The 21666-nt window shown below is 35.9% G+C and overlaps 1 protein-coding gene across 1 annotated transcript in view; it reads right to left on the bottom strand.

Annotated features, from left to right (window-relative positions):
* Positions 1 to 2990: 2990 nt before the first annotated feature.
* The window catches only part of FOXN1 (forkhead box N1), a 37667-nt gene continuing 18991 nt past the window's right edge, over positions 2991 to 21666 (bottom strand). The window contains exons 5-9 of the mRNA XM_072417323.1: positions 13874 to 14001; positions 12037 to 12133; positions 8111 to 8318; positions 6111 to 6602; positions 2991 to 4919 (exon numbers count right to left, since the gene is read on the bottom strand). Coding sequence (XP_072273424.1) covers positions 4651 to 4919; positions 6111 to 6602; positions 8111 to 8318; positions 12037 to 12133; positions 13874 to 14001 — 1194 coding nt within the window. The 3' untranslated portion in view covers positions 2991 to 4650. The remainder of the gene's footprint in view (positions 4920 to 6110; positions 6603 to 8110; positions 8319 to 12036; positions 12134 to 13873; positions 14002 to 21666) is intronic.

Raw genomic sequence — 21666 nt, 5'->3', positions numbered from 1 at the left:
TCAGAGTTGTTTTATTATTTTGTGTTAAGTGTTCTCATTTATTTTGAAATTATAACTCCAGGGATCTTTTTTTTTATTTTCACTGTTTCAAAGTTAGAACCTTGTGTTAATTTTTTATTGCTGTGTATCTGTTAAGAAGATTTCTGTTCATTTATTTTCCTGGTGAAAGAGTTTCTCACCAGAATAAAATTATGTCAGTGGTTCTGATCTTTTCCAGTCGTACTAAAATATGTTTATTGTGTTCACTGACCTTATTGAAGGGATTTCTGACACATTTCAACAATACTGCACTCTATCCAAAGTAAAAGCATTTTTTTGGCTAGAGATGCACAAGTCCAACTCTATGCACAGTTTTTATTAAGTCTGCAAACGGGTTTAAAATAAAAACACTCACTCATTGTTGTCCTGGGCAGTAATTCCATTCTATCAGTAGACTGACTTTATCTTCTATGTAATTCAACCCTGTAAGGCTGAGGACATACTGTAAGTGCACAAGAGGTGTTATTATGGCAAGGCTGCTCAATACCTATGAAGACCAGTTACTGCCAGGAGAAGATCTGAAGAGCATCCTATATGTCACATAAAAGCACACAGAAAAAAAAAAAGACACAGACTGAGGATGTACTATAAGTGCACAGCCCGAAGGAGGTGGTGTTATAGCAAGGCTGCTCTAGATCTCCGAAGATCAACCACTGCCGGGAGAAGAAAAAGGACCCCATGTGACCTGTAACAGCACTGGGTGGTAAGGGGCCTGGGGGACACGGTGGGTGAAACACTGCCTCTACCTATAAACTTTATTTTTAATGTAAACCTGTCACATATGAGGACAATTCAAACCAAGCATCTTGCACAAGTAGAGATTACCTACAGTGAAAACCATATCAAAATAAACTGTAAATCTTAAAGTTATTTAAAAATCTCTGCCCCACACCTAAACCTATTGGTCAGGCTGTTTGTATTCGTAACCAGTGCATTATTTGAATTGCTCAAATGCATCTTTTTACATAAAAGCTACAATACATCCCTTCCAGCATGGGTAAGGCTGGGGTACTGGAAGCAATACTAAAAAGTATTTATATACAGGTATGACCGTGTGCAGTTTTTCACAAGGAGAGACGTGCAGAAGGCTTGACAGTGACCAGTATATGTAGCAGGTAGATGTGTGGAAGATATATCATGATATCTAAGTTCTTTGGGTGTCATAAAAGTGTGGGGTGTATTAGGTAGCTAGACCCAGCTGGGCTTTGTCATTTCTTCTCCTTAATCACTACTGTAGTGTCCTGTACTTTAAATACAGTCATGATTGTAACTATAATCACTACAATTCACAGAAATTCCCCATTATAGTGTGTGTAAGAGCCTCATCTGTATCTGCTATCTGGATGCACAACCGGATAGGACTATAGGCTCAATAAAATGCAGCGTAATATCTGCTATACAAATGTGTGAATATAATAATAATAAATACACATAATATATTCATGTGGATCCAGTCTGACATCATACAACTTTACACATTATGGCGAGAGTACATTATCTCTTGTAATCCACCAACAAACTTTCACCGATTTCTGTCAGCCTTATTGCACTTGTGAAATTTCAATCTGACACTGTCAGAATTTGGGTACTAGTAAGCATGCCAGTATTCCTGTGATATTGTACATTGAAACCATATCTTAGGCTACGTACACGTTAGGTGATTCTCGTCCGATTATCGCTTGAGGGCTAGTATCGGACGAGATTCTGACGTGTGTACAGCCCTTGTCTAATGGACAGATCCATGAACGATGAACATCTGCAGAATAGATGAAAGGGAGAGAGCACATTGGGGTACAGATCGCTCATTCTTCCCTCTCAATAGAACAGAACGGTGCTGAATGTACAGTGCTCGTTCATGCATATTTCAGTCTTTTGTCTTTGGAACGGATTGTGAAAGATCCTTTCGCAATAAATATGTAATACTGTACAGTTGTTTTGTTCTCCACTTTTAGAATCCCGATCTCCAAGATACAATACCTGCTTTCACTATTCTAAATATGGCTTGAAGAGATTTCTGAAGAATAAATTGCATTTGAAAATTGAATAAAGCCCATTTCTGACTTTTTATATACTTTAAGTAATCATTAAAGTTAAAAGCTTGTAAAGACTATGTTCCCTGCTATTATCACCTCCTAGCCATGTACTCAAGCACTGACACCACCAACTCGTATGAAAGCACAGTCAGTTTTTATTTTCAGCATGGGAAAGAGACATTTCAGCAGAAATGTATTATGCGTTCAATAGAAAAATGTGCAAATTATCAACATATTTATCTGAACAAAACGTACAATTTAACTCCAATTTCACATATATGTCACAAGAATGGCTTATAACTATTCAGCCTGTGTATACAGGCTGAATAGTTATATGCTTTAAGTATGCTTTATGTATGTATGCTTTTTTTTTTAGTATGCAAGTATGCTTTATGAAAGTTTGTTGGTGGATTACAATAGAGATAATGAACTCTCACCAAAATGTGTAAAGATGTATAAATTCAGACTGGATCTGTATGAATATATTATTTGTATTTATTACTTATAGGAGCTGACAATCTAATGTCCCTACCATAGTCTAAGGCCACTTCATGTGATATTATTTGCATATGAATTTCATCATTTATCCTCATATATGTACTAAAAGGGACATAATCTGTTTATATTTATCAACCGGTTATGGGACAACTTGTAAATGAGAGAATCTGTTGGATTAGCTGCTATGGACAAAACCAGTTTTCATTTAGGTTGCATTTACAGCTAGGATGAAGATCATGGGAGAATCATAATTAGGTCTTTGGTGTGTTGGGGTAGTAGAGCGGGGTGGTAGAGACGAATCCAACAATAGCTTAAATTGTTAACTTTGACCCCCAGTAATAAAGCTAAATACTCATAGGAGCCAAAGAGTCTGTATTTCTGTCCATCAATTCAATGTTTTCAATCCATATATTATCTATCTTCAGATATAAAAGTGGGTTTTTTAATACTGCACAAACATAACAGAGTGATAACAATACATTTAACAAATTGTTATGTCATAGGGACAATAAAGACAATAGTATTTGAAATTATGACAAAATAATAATGAAATAAAAAAGTGCAATGGGAAATTCCACCAAAAAAAAAAAGCCAGGGGTGCACAGCCCAAAGGAAAGTAACACCAGCTTTATGAAAGTCATGCCTATTCACATATGTTCCTAGACAAGCTGTACGAAATCTCTATCAATGCATGCAACTGAAATGTTTTCGAGTTCCTTGAATTTTCTTGTATATGGTAGGACTCTGAAATTTCCATTTCCGTCTATAGGTGTCATCTTTCATCAGCTTGTTTTATTATCTCACGTGGCATTGCTGCTTAACTTCTTCCATCATCTTCATAAGCTTATTCTATCACTCATAAGCTTGTTCCACTTTCATGTGTGACACCAATAATCATCCAGCGGTACATCTGTGTCATTCTTGCCTTTTAAATAAAATCAGTCTTAAAGAAAATATTTTTTTTTCTTTTGTTCCCCTTATTTCAAATGCTTACAAAATACCAATGATTTAAACAATGCATGGTCCCCATGTGATCAGTGGCATGTGTACCAGGTGCTTTGAGCACAGAATATGAGAAATGCTTTAAAAGCGTATCTGACATTTTATAATAAAAGCTACAAATACATTCTATATTGAAAATCACATCGAAACTTGTCTTAACACTTTTTAAACTGTACACATCTGGTCATTCTGAAAATTATAAACTTCAAAATAATTATCTTTTAAAGGTCCTGAAAAACAAGATTATATATATATTTTTAAAGGTCCCTTAGCCCTGTTTTGGGCCATAGTGGAAGCCAGGAAATATAAATATTATAAAAATCTGGATTCAAAAATACATATACATCATTTAAATTAAATTCTGACATCAAACTAACAAATATTATTTTGAATGTTATAATTTTTCCTTATACAGATCAACCCATTATGTTTTTAAAAGAGTTCCTCAGTTTTAGCAAGCTCACCTATTGTATCCTAATTACCAGTGTAGTAGGCAGGGACACAAACAGGTTCATTTCAGTGAAACGTTTGCATGTAAATGGGTATTTGCCATTTTTATTTCATAACTAAGCGAAGTAAATTATCCCATACATGGTGATCGTTCACTTTCCTACATGAACAACTTAATATTTTTTTAGTAAATCAACCCTCTGTATTTAAATGGATCTTAAATACATCTTCCATGGGGAAAAAACAGGACTTCTGTTCAGTTTTTGTAGCAAGTACAACCTGCTCCCATGGAAAGAAGCAGACCATCATTGCTATCATTTACAGGTGATCACTGCACATGACATTGGCCATGCAGACATTATAAAATAAGAGGTCAATCAGCCACAGATCGAGGAACCCCTAGCAATCCCTGGAGGTAACCTGGTTGAAAATAGCTGTGAATTACCAAGCTGTTTGTATCTAAACTTTATAGACAGAGTTGCTAAAACATGGAATCCTCTTGTGCATTTTAATTTTGCACAATTAAAATTACTTGTGCAATTTAATTTTTTTTATACATTTTAGCTTGCATAGATGTAGCTTGGGCATATCATAGCTAAATGCTTAGCTAATAATGGAGTCAGTCACTTTAAACTATTGCAAGGTGCTTGGATCCTGAGCTACTTAAATATGAAGAAAGAGCATTGTCCATATCCATGAATGATGAATACACAGGTGTGAGATGGATGTCGCCTAACCCCATATGGGAGTTACTGTTTGGAGAGTTGATCTCATTGTTGTTGCTCTCACAGTTGCCATTGTGCAGGAAGTATTGCGGCGGAGGGGTTACTGGAGAAGATATAAGATTGATGGGATCCAGATTTAGACTGTCATCCTTAAGTTCCTCCCACAGATTACCTGTCAAGTAAAAACATAAATAATTGTAAGCATTTTGTGTCACTAGATGGCATTTAAAGTCAGCCATGAGTACATTGATTTTTTTTTGGAAGGATAGACGCAGAATATGATGCATGATGGATTCCTGGACTCCAGGCCAATGGCTTTGTAGGGACCAATGCTCTTTAGGGTAATAGATCTTGCCAAAGCATTCATGTACTGTGACATGTATATAACATATAATAATTCTGGTTATATCATTATGGCTAATTTATTACTTTACATGTAGCCTATTTATTTAGGAATTTATGTCAGAGCTACAGCTGGGGATGTGAAGTCCTTGTCACTAGGAGTTCCCTACGTCCTCAGATCACCTGATGCAGTGTTGGCACAATCAAGTGCACTTGTTGCCTTTATATTAAAGAAACTGTATGCAAAACAACAGGATTTTAAAGATATATATATATATATATATATATATAGCACAGATGTTACAAATACATAAGCCTAATATCTCTAAAATATATGAGCGTATCAGTATATACAAGCTCATGCAGAATTCAAAACATGATTTCAACCACCAATATTTGGCTAAAAAAATGTCAGCACGTTTCACAGCTTATATTGTCTGCTTCTTCAGGAGTATAGTAGATCTGTAGGAGCCTGGTGGAAATATTAGTAATGATGTACCGATCAGAACATCAAATCATCCTCTTTTAAACCCAAAGCATTATCAGTACCAAGCAGGAATAAAATATGAGCCGAAATGGGCTGGAGGGATTAGAGGGAGCCACATAGCCAACCAAAAGAAATTGCATTTGTGAAGCAATCTAGGTATAAGTATAATACAGGTATATTCCAGATAAATATTTCAATCAATTTGGTGTACGTGGCTTGCATTCCATTTGTTTTGTATACATTGTCTATGGTGTAGATGTTGGGATGTGGCATCACATTCTAAGTATTTTTGTGACTCATAGGAGGGATTAAATTTGTTTTATATTTAAGCCTATCTGAACCATTTTAAAGCTGCTAAATGCCAACCAAGGTCCTGTCAACTGGCTGTAGTGGTTGACCCTTGAAATCTGTGTGGAAGCAGTGGCCTCTCTAAGGAGCACTGACATGCCCCTGGTAAATCAGGCCTATTTATCATAAGAAACTTTTTTTTTATTATGTTAATATAATCAGCAAATAACAGTAAATAGATCATACCTTGAAGTTCAAAGTCTGTAAGTGAAGGGTTGAGAGCATCAATGTCAGTGCTTAGTTCTCCCTCTATCAGATGGTCATGCATGGTTCTGGTTGGGGAATGCTCTGTTATCATCTTCATATTGTGAAGAGGTGGGGTGTGAGCAGGTATTGGAGAGTCCTGGGGATTAATATGTTGTGTATTTATTTCACCTTGGTTATCTGGTGAAGAAAAATGGTTCTGAGCCATATTATGGGGCTGCTGGATCATTGCTGGTGAGATCTGAGGGTAGCCATGGGGTAATGAATGATAACTTGGGGGCTGCTTTTTGGCATGCATAGATTCAGACACATTATGGATGGGCTGCAAGGATGATGACAAGGAAGACGAAATGTTTTGTTCATGCATGCTTAGCTGCATTGATGCAGACGTATTCATTAGGCCAGAAGCATTGCAAGCCAACAAGGTGGACCTCAGCTTCTCCGTTCTTTCTCCTATCAGCTTGTCAAGATCCTCTGCAGAAAAAAAAGATAAACATAAAATAATTTGTAAAAGCATACATCTTTTCTTACAGATAAAGAACATAGAAGGCCAAATATATGCAAGACCACCATATATTGTACTGTTTAATTAGAGCAGGGGTGCCCACACTTTTTCGGCTTGTGAGCTACTTTTAAAATGACCATGTCAAAATGATCTACCAACAATAAAAACTTGGATCTACTAACCCCTGTGCTCGGTAGAGATTAGATTAGAGATAAGGCAGGGCTCTGCGATCTACTCGTGTTGCCCGCCCTTGCGATCTACCGGTAGATCATGATCCACCTGTTGGGCACCCCTGAATTAGAGTATTTCAGTTATGATCCTACAAGGCAAAGTTTTTTTTATTGTTCCTTGCCAAGTCTTTCTAGCTGTTTTCACTTTCTATAACATTATTAGGGCTGTTTGAAGCAACCTGTTGACAAAACTTATTATAAAAGTTTAAAAGCCCTAAAAAGGTTTACAAAGTGGTGGACAGAGTTTTGAAAAGGCTTAACCGTGAGCCTTTCCCATGCAATAAAAACACTTATTTACTGTGACATGATTTGCAGATAGACATAAGACAGGGCCACATCAGTGTGTTATTGGAATAAGTTGCCAATGCTCATTCGTCCCAGATCTGAGATTAATAGGCATCTAAATCCAAATACACAAATGATATGCCACCTGATGCTCCATAATGCCTGTCTTTCATTCTTGTGTTTCACTCTTTGTGTTTTTGTGTATTTTCTGTTTATATGTAGTAATCAAACACATAGCTGGCATGCAGTCACTGTTATCCTCTGAAACTACAGTGGTACCTCGGTATAAATCCGCTTTGGAATAGGTCCAACTTGGTATAAGTCCTGTTCGGACACAAAAATTCTTTCTTGGTATACAACCTTTGTTTGGTATACAACCTTTGTGCTAGTATGTGTCAAAATGAGTCATAACACCGCAGATTACCCTTATTTACCTCTCTCGAGACAAAGCCAGGACTGCCCACGTGCGTCAGTACGCCAGTTGCCACCATTCAGTAAACAACCTGCGCTATAACTATCTGTGAATTACATAACATCTCCTCCTCCTCCCTTCTCAGCATCATCCTAGTAGGCACTCCACTCTTCTCAGAAGGTAAAGTGAGGTTACATTTTCATTTATTTCATCTAATTGTTTTGTATTTATGTATTTAAGTTTTAAGCAGTGTTTAAATTATTCTATTCAACCCCATCAATGTATAATATGCCAATAACAATAGGATTTTTTCTTCATGGGACCGGATTATTCAGTTTCATTTTATTTCTTATGGGAAAAATTTGTTTGGTATAAGTAAGTCCTGTTTGGTATAAGTCCAAGGATCTGGAACGGATTAGGAACTTATACCAAGGTACCACAGTATATTTTTTTTTTGTGTGTGTTTTTTTCTATGGATGGCTCTTCATTATCTAACTTATGCAACCTTCATTGTTTCAATGCCAACATTTTTAGATATTGTTTTGTATACCTGGTTTTGCCATGCTTTTCCTCACAGTGACAGGGTCCTTCCTCTTCCACTTTTGCAGTTCTTCCTGCATCTTGTCTATCTTGGCTGGGTTCAGTGCCCATAGACAACCTTTTCGGGAAGAACTTCCTGATTTGTTTTCGACTTTCTCAAAACACTTGTTCAGGGACAGGTTGTGACGCACAGAATTCTTCCACCCATCTGGAGCAGTCTGGAAACACAAGGGGTGATTGTTAGTTTTCTCTTAATCCTACAGCACTCAAAACAAAAAACAACTAAAAACAATAACATGCTTAGAATACGAAACTTAGTCTACACAAACAAAAATAATGTGAAGCATTCCACAGCCTAATTTATTCATGGTATTCTGTTCCTATGAGTTTCGACTCTTCTACAACTTCTGTGTACTACTTTTTTTCTTTTGTTGTACTGTCAATGTACAATGTCAACTATAGAGGAAAGAATGATCTAATATAGCCTTCACTGTCCATACCGGCCAATCAGTGTTTTCTAATACTGTGAATAGAGAATATGGTTGGCTGATGTGGGAAACCAAAAATTGTTTAAGACAAATTTCCCCTATCTACTGGATCTACTGGATGGGATACAAAATATAGGTGTATACGAATACCCAGATTGCTATACCTATTAAACATAAGTGTCCATGGGGCTGACTAATTCTTGCCAGCCAAGTACCAAAAAAAATCAAACATTTTTATCTCTGCTTCCTCCAATCACATTAAATATATCAATTCCAATGGGACATACAGTAGTTTACCATAAACCTGACACTGGTTAAATTATTACATAAAAAGGATTATTAGTAATTTACTAATCTAGACAGTTTTACAATTAAAGCCCAACTTCTGTGAAAACTTTTTTTTAGTTTTCAACAGTGTGGGAAAAGTGGAAAAACTCCATAAACTTTTAATTGCTGTCTTCTTTCCATATCAGGTGAGGGAGGCCAGAGCTAAAAAGAGATTTTTTCCAAATTAAGCTCCAAACACTGTAGTAGGACATGGACCTGGAACTAAGGTAAGTGAGCAGCTAGGAAGGTTAGTGAATAGTGAAATCTATCTTAAAAGTGAATTGGAGGTTGGAATTAGCAAAAAAAAAAAAAAACCAAAACAAAAATGCAGTGGTCTATTTATGAAATACCAAAAAAAATTAACAGAATCTTGTGAAAAAGTTAAACATGATTTAAAAAATCATTTCAACATAAACATTGCATTAATTACTGAAAATATGCATTTCCTCAAAATATTCTATGCTAAACACGTTACGTTAGTACCAATTGCCGTCTTTTTTTTTTATATATTAATTTCCCCACTGTCATTCTGATCCATTGGCTTTAGTAGTTGCTGACTCCCTAACCAAAAATAATCAGGGAGGGCAATCAGGGAGCCAGTATTTCCAGAAGGAGGTGTGGAATGAAAGTCTCTAGTTTATCATTGGATGTTTGATTTGAGGTCAGGGCAGATTGTAGAAAAAATAATACAAGACATTAAAATGTATGTAAAATGTAAAATACACAACTTATTTTTTTAATTCTGTATATCATTGAGCCAATATCCATTTACCTTCTATCCCGGAATCACAAGTAATTCAGTTGTCCCCAAACAGGGGTCCCAATTGGATGATCTTCCCTAACCTTTTGTTTTCTTCTGGGAACAAATCTTATATTTTGGATTATCCCTTAATTTATTTCTAGATGACAATAGTCAGCAGCACAAATTGCAGAGTTTTCTCCCTAATGGGGACACAGAAGGTCTAACCTTTCCCACTCTATTTACAACTCTGCTTTATACTTTAACAATAAGACTCATTTCCTTACTTGTAATTGTTATTTTATAATCAAGACATGACAGAATGCATTTTCCCTCACCCTGCCCACAAACAGACTCCTGTCATTCAGAAATATGTCAGGTGCCATGTATCATTTTTATTGTTGTGTCTGTGTCTTTCTGTATAACAACGCATATTTTCAGTTTCTGTCAAGTTGTCCCCACCCCAGTTAATTACATGGAATTTTTATTCCTATTATTGAATTGGTAAATACCAAGAGAGCCTAGGATTGTCAGCACAGACAATTCATTACGCTAATAAAAAAAAAAAAAAACAACAGTAAGGACCACCTTGTGCACTTTTCTTTTGGTTACTTCACTATCCAACAATCAACATTTGGCAGATCCTGAATATTTTGGTAAATATGTAAATAACTAATATTCTTTGTAAAAACATGTTAGACCCTAAAAAACTTTAACCACAATGCTTTGACTGAATGGGCCAAGCCAGTAAGATAATATAGGTGGAAAGGGAGAGAACTATAAATGACTTAGCTCCTTCACATGCCTCATAGTTAGCCCTCTCCTCGGTGCTTATCTTTCCCATTGGATAACATTTTTACCATCACCTTATTTTTCGGATTATGTTTTACTCAACACCTGAGTTTTCATAAAGCATTAGATTCCCAGTGTGGCTATATCCTGCCTTCTTAAAGGATGCAATATAAAAGATCAGAGATTAGCTCTCAATGATGCTGCAGAATAAGGGCTCATTGATAGGATTTTGTTCAGAATTTTAGAAGTGCTTGTAATGGCATGCGTATGTATTTTCACATATAGGACTGTCACTCTACAATCAAAAACAGATTATTCTCAAAAAGAGAAAATAATTCTTCTTTCACATGCACCATATTAATTATTTAGCTAAGTTAATAAAAAATTCTTGGGGATTTTGGCAGTGAACAGAATCCTAATGGCCACCTTCTGTCAACACATTGGCCATTGTCATTGAAGACTGGAGAGCTTTTGGCACAGGGTTTTCATGCCAACAAAATGTGTATGAATAAAAGTGCCCTGAAGACCATGACCTTTAACTATATTCTTAGGCTAAACTTCACACTGGACCAAATACTACGTAGTAGTGAGTAGAGAAGAATCCCTAGTGGATTAATTACTGTCCTATCAATTTCACTTTAATAAATAACTACTGTATGTCCTAGTGACCAATAAAACCAGAACTGAAAATGAAGTGAAATAAAAGTTTTGGCTCTAAATTTATTTTTTAATATAATAGTATTATAGTAATAGTATAAACAAAATGTAAATTAAAAAAGGTAATTATAAAGTTAAATACTGTCCCCAGAACAAAAGTTAGGAGGACATATCCAAATGGGGACATCTGTACCAAGAACTGTTCAAAATAGGAAACCCACTATTTTTATGAGATCTCTTTTGACTGTTGATTCTGTAGAGTGAAGTCAAATATCTCCAATTATACAAGGGTTTAAACGCTTCCTAATTCTATCCAAATCATTTTTGGCTTTACCAACCCTATAACTCTTTTTAACCTGATTTATTTTGTCTAAAATATTGGCACATTCCTACAAAAACACTAAAATGACTCTTTTTTACTAACCAATCTTAATGGATGAGACAATGCAATGTATTAAAATGTAGTGTAAATAAAAGTGCCCCTATGATATGCATAGCAAACCACACAGGGACTTGTGTCTCTTCTACAAAAGGATATAAAAAGTTGTATGTAAGTATCCAAGTGCTGTATACAAGATATAACAGTGAATGTCTGTGCAGCACAGCAGATAGAAGAACAGCTGTGACAGGTATTGCTTTTTATTTTACTTGTTTTGGGTTAAATACTAATCTGCTTTGGGGGAACAAGTTCAAATATATACATTCCTCCATCAATAGTTAATAAAAATGAGCATGAAGAGGTTATACTAGGAGCACCGATACTAGTCTTTTCAGCAACTGTCATCAATGTCATGTGCCTACAAGTTACGCTTAAATGTTTATTCAGTTTATGTGTCGGTTTAGCTGCCATTTTAGTTTGGACGGTGTGTTCAGCTGTTCAGGAACGTCAAAAACATTATTTTAAGATAAACATTCACATTTTCAGTGACTTACCTTGAAATAAGGAAAGTGCTCGGTCATAAAGTTATAGATCTCACTCACTGGAAGGCTTCCTGTTTTACTGTTCTTCAGGGCCATAAATATCAGGATGCTTTTAAAGGAAATAAAAACTGTCTGTCAGTAACATGCTTGATAATTATTAAAGGGAAGAGGTTAAGCTAGACATATACTACTCAAGGGGTCTATTTAAAAAAAGGTTTTACTTAATGTTTACTCAATTAAATTTGAAAACTTTTCAATTGCATTCAGTTAGAAAAATGCATAATTCATCAATAATGAATTCACATAATTTCAAAATGAATCTAAATCAAAAATTGATTTTATAAAATTGTCTGGAGGCTCCCAAACTTTATACACATAAATCTCACCTATATGAATTTAACAAACCCTACTGTTATTAGCATAACTCCTTAATATATTTTGCAGTGATGACAACTTAAAATGCTGGCGGTACACTTACTTTTAGTGTTACAGTGCTCACCAGAAGCTCTATCTACCCCCAAAGGGAACACAGACAAAAACATGGTAAGTGTCTAAAACAGAGCTGGGTAAACTTTTTGGCTCAGGGGCCACAATGGGTTTTAAAATTTGACAGACAGAATGGGCCAGTATCAGATGGATGGAGAGTATTTGCATAAATTGATATAAATTACATGTAAAAGCCATTACCTAAAAGAAAACATACATTCAATTTTGTGTTGTTGGTCACTCCATTTTTGTCAGTGAACAATTTTTTACCAATATTTAACAGGCTGGATTAAAAAGCCCAACAGGCCGTAGTATGCCTATGCCTGGTTCCCTACTTTATCTAAAACTAGAACAAAATGGCCTTAGCATTTATGTATATGTAAAACATAGACTACATGAAAAAGGATAGATTGTAAGCTCTTTAGGGCAGGGTCCTCTCCTTCTCCTGTGTCTGTCTGTCATTTGCAACCCACGTATTTAACGCACAGCTCTGCGTAATATGTTGGCGCTCTAAAAATACTGTTTATTATTATTATAATAACTATTATTTTTAATAATAATAATAATAATAATAATAATATTAGTAGTATTTTTAAATGTTTACATGTATTGGAGAGAAAGGTTCATCTTCAATGGATTTGGTCTCAAATTTTGAAATGATTCCTAAGCATTATAATTCAACATGATAGAGGAATTTGCCCACTGGTGCATTTTTGCAGTGGAATTTTAGAAAATCAAAAGGCCTGAACAGTTCAACCTCAAATTAATATTTTTGCTGTTAAAAATAACTTTTAGAAATGACTAAAGTGCATGTAAAGTCATTGAGCATATCTACAGAATCCACAAATCAGGGAAAATATACAACATATTCCTATAATTTGTTATATAAGTATAATATAAGTCTTAGAACTCCCCTTTAAAATATGTTTTATGTCTTTTTTTGCACCCTCCTCACGAAGATACTAATTTTATGGAGAAAAGCACAAACACAGAGCAATTGTAAGGGTGTTCTGTTTACTCTTTTGTTTAAACCATTGGACTATTGATTGCGATGGGTGAAAACAGAATTTTACTTTAGTTTTCACTATAGCATTTTGATTTTGAAGTGCCGACCAATCAAGTTTCTTATTCATTTTCTAACAAATGTTAATGTATATTACTGGAGATTTAGGATCTATTATCTATAATTACTTTTAGCATAGAAGATGAAGCAAAGATAACAAAGTGCTATCACTATATGAATATTGTACAGCCAGTGGGAAGTTAGAATATTTCCTCAAACAAGAGAACCATCTGAAGCTCTGCAGATCAGGTAATAACATTGTAGAAAATGTATACAAGGGAACTCATCTATGAGGCTTACCTGTAGGAATAGATAGGTTTGGGGTATAGAGGCTGTTGGGGTTCCATACCAGCTTGTGGTGCAATTCTTTGATAAGGATAGTGTGGAGTGGAAATGTAGGTAACAGGATAACTCCCACCTGTAGAATACTATAACAAAGAGAAAACATTAGCAATGACATAAAACATACTATAAACATTCTCAGCGTAATTAATGTCACAAGTCACCTATAGAAGTTATGATCATATACTGCCTGTCTGGGTTTTGGTTGCTTCCTTTGACATCACTGAGGGGAGCAGATATCAGACAGTAGGGGTAATACTGAATCAGTGATTAGGAGAGAATTAAATATAAATATAAATTTAGAATACATTTAAATAATCAATGTATTTAATGCATTTAGTATATTCTTTAGGTGTAGTATTTGTTTTTATTACATTCTGTTCCTGTTCATTTTATTTAATGAAAGAAATGAAGGTTATTAAAACATTTAATTACACAGAAATGACTGACAAGGATAAATACATTACCAAAGTCCTAATCATTTATTATTTTAAATGTGTCTTTGGTTGCCTGGAGAAGAGAAGGTGACAGATTAAAAGCCTAATCAGCTGACCTGATTAATTCATCTTTGAAGGATATAGAGGGGTGTGGATATGGGAGATCAAGGTGGAACATGGCCAGAGATTTGGGTTTTATATAAATGATGAGTATGTGCCTAGTCAGGAATTTAGACTTCAAAGTATGAGTGTACTCTAGAGGTTTATTGAGGGTGGGAAAAGGAAATGACTTACAAAGTGCAGTGCAATTAATTGGTGATGTACTTGTATTTCTTTCCAAATAGACATTTCATTTAATGTTGGGAATTATTGAAGACTGTACATTCATGATGTTTTAGGTCTGCAAATGTTTGCATGTATAATGGTTGTATGCCTACTTTCACTGTCCCCTACATATCACAGAAATGCTAGAATTGTGTACATTGAATGTGTAGGTTATATAGGGAATAAATGTACATTATGCAGAAGAATGGTTTAAGGTTTTATTGGATTATAAATATGTTGATATTGTCTGCTAATCTCTAAAAAGATATATATCACACCAAAAATTCTAGATTTTTCTTAAGGATAAATTCAGCCATTAAAAGGTTGCTTCTACTATAGTGGGTATCAAGGAAGACCCTGGTGGAAGACTTCTCACAACATACTGTGACTGTGTCAAGTCCCACATGTATTATTAGTACTGGTCTAGTTAGGAAAGCTCCCCTTCCCACCAGTCCAGTACTTCACTGGTGGGTAGCAAGGTTTATAAGTGGTTAGTACCCCTGCTTTTCCTTCCTAAATATCTGGAAGAAAGAATAAACTTTAATATCCAAAATACACAAAATAAAAAGCATTAAATGGTGTTCTCTGTAATACGGTAAAGGCCATTTTGAGCGATGGTGAGCTGCCGGCTTCTGTCACAAGCTTAACCACAATCCCAACCTCTCCCATTTAAGTAAATAGAGCAGGTTAGAAAATCTTGATTGCATGCATCTGCTGTGGGTTGTTATTTCAAGATTTGCACAGTGGCTGCAGTTGCATGAAAATCTAGTTATCTGCAGTGTGGTTTGTGGTGCATCCTGGAGCCGTCAGTTGTGTGGTTTTTACACCACAGATGTGAATGATTTAAAGTGTACCTAAACTCAGAATTTTCACTTTGCATAAAAGAGTAGACAACTCTTTTATGTAAGGCAAAAATTCTGTTTGTCAGTGTTTTTCTTTTATAAAAATGATTATTTATAAAAAGGATGGGAACGCAGAGCCTACTGGGATACCTAGGCCATGCATCCTAGGAGGCTTCTGGCTGCTCTGTCTGCACCTGCCCAAGCATCTCGGGCATGTGCAGAAGGAGCCCTTTTGCCAAAATGGAAAAAATTTCCCATCTACGTCACCCGATCTCGCGCCTCCGTCGGGTGACATAGGAAGAAGAGCCCAGAATAAGAGAGAGAAGATAGCAGCGCCTAGCGCGCTGACCCAAAGACAGATTCCAGGAAAAAGCAGGACCGGATGGAAGAAACCTCCTGATGGCTCGATTGCTGTGCAGAATTAAAGGTAAGTGTATTTTTTGGTTTTGGGTTGTTTTTGGGTTTACTTGCACTTTAACCACCTAAGCGTTACACTGAGGTCTAGATTTCTGTACCAAAAGTGATCCACTGTTTTTCATGAAATTTTTTTTTAAATTGTAGACCTGTAACTTACAGAAATATGTCCGAACAGGGGTTCTAGTAGATAATATGAATATAAAAAATGTTGTAACAGGATAACTCCCACCTGTAGAATACTATAACAAAGAGAAAACATTAGCAATGACATAAAACATACTATAAACATTCTCAGCGTAATTAATGTCACAAGTCACCTATAGAAGTTATGATCATATACTGCCTGTCTGGGTTTTGGTTGCTTCCTTTGACATCACTGAGGGGAGCAGATATCAGACAGTAGGGGTAATACTGAATCAGTGATTAGGAGAGAATTAAATATAAATATAAATTTAGAATACATTTAAATAATCAATGTATTTAATGCATTTAGTATATTCTTTAGGTGTAGTATTTGTTTTTATTACATTCTGTTCCTGTTCATTTTATTTAATGAAAGAAATGAAGGTTATTAAAACATTTAATTACACAGAAATGACTGACAAGGATAAATACATTACCAAAGTCCTAATCATTTATTACTTTAAATGTGTCTTTGGTTGCCTGGAGAAGAGAAGGTGACAGATTAAAAGCCTAATCAGCTGACCTGATTAATTCATCTTTGAAGGATATAGAGGGGTGTGGATATGGGAGATCAAGGTGGAACATGGCCAGAGATTTGGGTTTTATATAAATGATGAGTATGTGCCTAGTCAGGAATTTAGACTTCAAAGTATGAGTGTACTCTAGAGGTTTATTGAGGGTGGGAAAAGGAAATGACTTACAAAGTGCAGTGCAATTAATTGGTGATGTACTTGTATTTCTTTCCAAATAGACATTTCATTTAATGTTGGGAATTATTGAAGACTGTACATTCATGATGTTTTAGGTCTGCAAATGTTTGCATGTATAATGGTTGTATGCCTACTTTCACTGTCCCCTACATATCACAGAAATGCTAGAATTGTGTACATTGAATGTGTAGGTTATATAGGGAATAAATGTACATTATGCAGAAGAATGGTTTAAGGTTTTATTGGATTATAAATATGTTGATATTGTCTGCTAATCTCTAAAAAGATATATATCACACCAAAAATTCTAGATTTTTCTTAAGGATAAATTCAGCCATTAAAAGGTTGCTTCTACTATAGTGGGTATCAAGGAAGACCCTGGTGGAAGACTTCTCACAACATACTGTGACTGTGTCAAGTCCCACATGTATTATTAGTACTGGTCTAGTTAGGAAAGCTCCCCTTCCCACCAGTCCAGTACTTCACTGGTGGGTAGCAAGGTTTATAAGTGGTTAGTACCCCTGCTTTTCCTTCCTAAATATCTGGAAGAAAGAATAAACTTTAATATCCAAAATACACAAAATAAAAAGCATTAAATGGTGTTCTCTGTAATACGGTAAAGGCCATTTTGAGCGATGGTGAGCTGCAGGCTTCTGTCACAAGCTTAACCACAATCCCAACCTCTCCCATTTAAGTAAATAGAGCAGGTTAGAAAATCTTGATTGCATGCATCTGCTGTGGGTTGTTATTTCAAGATTTGCACAGTGGCTGCAGTTGCATGAAAATCTAGTTATCTGCAGTGTGGTTTGTGGTGCATCCTGGAGCCGTCAGTTGTGTGGTTTTTACACCACAGATGTGAATGATTTAAAGCGTACCTAAACTCAGAATTTTCACTTTGCATAAAAGAGTAGACAACTCTTTTATGTAAGGCAAAAATTCTGTTTGTCAGTGTTTTTCTTTTATAAAAAGGATTATTTATAAAAAGGATGGGAACGCAGAGCCTACTGGGATACCTACGTCATGCATCCTAGGAGGCTTCTGGCTGCTCTGTCTGCACCTGCCCAAGCATCTCGGGCATGTGCAGAAGGAGCCCTTTTGCCAAAATGGAAAAAATTGCCCATCCCACGCATGCGCAGTCAGATCAGCAAGTTTTTCCCATCTACGTCACCCGATCTCGCGCCTCCGTCGGGTGACATAGGAAGAAGAGCCCAGAATACCAGAGAGAAGATAGCAGCGCCTAGCGCGCAGACCCAAAGACAGATTCCAGGAAAAAGCAGGACCGGATGGAAGAAACCTCTTGATGGCTCGATTGCTGTGCAGAATTAAAGGTAAGTGTATTTTTTGGTTTTGGGTTGTTTTTGGGTTTACTTGCATTTTAAGCTCATTTGATATTTTTTCAAGAATTTAAAAAAAATACATTCAGAAAGACAGACATAATTTGTTTATTTGGATACCATGATATATATATGTATAAAGAATTACACTAGTTTGAGATGCATTTTTTTTATTATGCAATCCATTATCTGTTCACATTAAAAATAAATCTCTATTCTCACTACTTTTCCTTTTTTGGTCCTGAAATACTGAATTTTTCAACAACTTTACTTTTACTAAATGATTCACAATGACATTTTTTAACACTAGTATTATGGAGAGTGTTAAAGATATTAGACAGATACTGGAAAGTACACACTTAGAGAAGCCATTAATATGTCCACAACTCTGATGATGGCAGAATAACATTAATTTATCTTATTCCTTTTTGGAAGAGTAATGGGCCAGCTGGACTAATATGCACCTGGGAAGTTCTCCATTTACACAGTGCAATTGCATTTTTAAACTTACTTTTAGAAGTTTCAAATTACTGTTTCAAATACCTAACTCAATTTACATATTGAAGAAAAAGGAAAACCCAACTCCAGCCATTAGTTTGTCAACTTTTGTATTGCTGTATCTGCCCTCATCTGGGGATGTTCTGTTTATTTCCTGCCTTTAGGATTAATGTCAGAAAGGGAAAGATGGGAATTCACCTTAATAGGCACTTAAACAACTATGAAATCATTTTGTTCCAGTATAGTGGGAAAGGATTACATATGAGAGGCCTAGAACCAGGTTCTACTGTGATCGTCTATCTTCTCCAGAGAACTTTAATAAATCAGACCGATTGAGTGGTGGTGCAATGCAGGTACATTGGGATGCTATTAGGAATGAGTAGCACCGCAGTGCAACACTACCCTTGGTAATCAGGTGTTGAATAAATGAAAGTTTCTTTCCTCTTGATGTACATGTTGTGCAAGTTGGGATCTTTAATTACTGCTTATGTGGTAGGAGTGTTTAGATGCAGGTAATTTCTATTCATTCTCAGAGAGATGAATATAATGTTGTATCTAGTAATACAGTTCTCTTTTATTACCCCCCTGGTTGCATAATTTTCATGTAATCATGTTCAAAATCATACCATACTGGTAAATGGCTGTGTAATCTATAGAATTCTTTATTAGGAACATTCCGAACAAATCTAAAACATGTAATGATGAATCATTTTATTATTAGTCAGAAGATGTGTCTCACTATCTTGTAAATTCTCCCACTTGATACACTATTCAGGGAAATAGGCAAATGCTGCACAGACTTGATAGCACATGCAAAGCCTCAGCTCAAAATAGAACTCACAGAATACCGTGTATTATTTTGTAAGTAGTTGTGCCAAATGTATGTTGCCGCTAATTTCTTATGTCCTATTACCTAAAATACAGGCACATTGAAGGCAAAAATCTATGTTACAATTACAGTATGTTAGGTTTTTTCTGTGCTTTATTTTACATACTTTCAGCTAAATGTCTTCATTTGTACACATACTCATATGTTAGGAATTATATAAATAAGAGCAAAACCAGAATGAATAAGATTCATTGCTTCATTTGAGAGATAAAATTCAGGAAATGGCTAAAATGGTACACAAATAAAATATATATAAGGTAGCCTTTTGGCCTGACACATCCCTAATACAAAAATATTCTGGTGGGGTCCCTGAAACTGAAGTGGTTTAGATGCTACTTTGCTGCTGTTCATTTCATAATTCTAGATGTTTTCTAATACAGCAGGTGGATCTTCATTCAGCCATGCAATGGTACAACCCATAGGGCTCTAATAATAAAATGGGGATTCTGACATTCTCTCAAACATTCCTTTGAGGATTATTATTAATATTATTATTAAACAGTATATATATAGCGCCAACATATTACACAGCGCTGTAGATTAAATAGGGGTTGCAAATGACAGACAGATCCAGACAGGTACACAGGAGGAAGAGAGGACCCTGTCCAGAAAAGCTCACAATCTAAGAGGTGGGAGAAGCACACACTAGGAAGGTGGAAATGAAATGGTGGGTAAGTAGTGAGGGTTTAAGAGACAGAAGATGGGTAGGCAAGTTTGAAAAGATGGGTTTTGAGTTCTCTTTTAAATGAAGAGAAGGTAGGAGAAAGCCAAATAGGATGATGAAGACCATTCCAGAGAGTCCGACAGCTCCAGAAAAGTCTTGGAGCCGTGCTTGTGATGAGGTTATGAGTGAGGAAGTCATTAGTAGCTCATTGCAGAAGTGAAGAGAGTGGTTAGGGGAGTAGTTTTTCTATCATTTAAAGGCACAGGACCTTGAACTGTATTCTCAGGCGAAATGAAAGCCAATGAAGAGAACTACAAAGAGATGCAGAAGAAGAGCGGTGGTGGGAAGGATTAATAAGTCTGCATGCAGCATTCATATTAAATTGTAGAGAGGATTACTTTTGCTTTCATTTATTGCCATTGAAACACATGGACTCGGAAGATTCCCCTAAAAAATCTTTAAGGGAATGCCTGATTCCCTGTTTTATAAATAGAGCCCATAATGTAGCCAAGCCCTTAAGCATCTTCCAGGGAGAGTCAATAAATATTGTAGGTATGTGATCAGATTTGAGCCTTACAGGTAAGGCAATAAAAAAAATAATCTGTTTCCCAAGCAGTAAATAAACAACTTTTTACTGCTAATAAAATATACGGCCATAAACACCTTGCAGCAGGGCAACTCTGCACGATATGTAAGAAATCTCCCCTAGGCTTTCATGAATAGGGGATAAATGAGTGACAACTTGTCAGGCTGCCAGTCTGCAGGTGGATACAGTAGATACTGGTAGAGGACAGCATGATGCAGCTTGTCTATGTTATTCCTCAGCCCAAGGCATTTCTTTGTTTACTAGAGTTTCAATGACTTGTGCCAATGTGCTATAGTAATGCTGGCATCAGACTTCAGAAAGGGAGGTACCTGTTCTGCATTTTATAATTATGAAATGTGATTTCAGCAATATTGTCTTCAGGACACCTACAATGTTGAACAATGCACCTGGAACGAGATGACAGCCAGTGGGCTGGGAGAAAAACTAATTTAAAAAGCTACCTTTCACAAACACATGAATGTACCACCTTAGAAAAGAAAAGATAGAAGACATCGCCCATCGTGGATTGATGTCCTAGATTTTTTATACTTTTAATCAATCTCCCTTGTCAATCTTGGTTGGCTCAGGTTGTAAACATACAAGTTTTTGAACGAATGTCAAATTCCTTGTTTTGTAAAAAGAGCCCTTTGTGTGGTTTATAGACACAGCAGTACTATTCTATCAGGCAAAGAGTCACATATGTAATTGATTCAGCACTATCAACACACATTAGGTACCTCCAGATACCGTATTTTTTGCCGTATAAGACGCACTTTTTCTTCCCCAAAACTGGGGGGGAAGAGTTGGTGTGTCTTATACGACAAATACTGTGTTATAAAATAATTAAAATAAGATACCCGATCCTGC

Source organism: Pyxicephalus adspersus, chromosome 1 (genome assembly GCF_032062135.1).
Source record: "Pyxicephalus adspersus chromosome 1, UCB_Pads_2.0, whole genome shotgun sequence".
Taxonomy (NCBI): Eukaryota; Metazoa; Chordata; class Amphibia; order Anura; family Pyxicephalidae; genus Pyxicephalus; species Pyxicephalus adspersus.
This window is presented reverse-complemented; position numbering and strand designations above follow the sequence as displayed.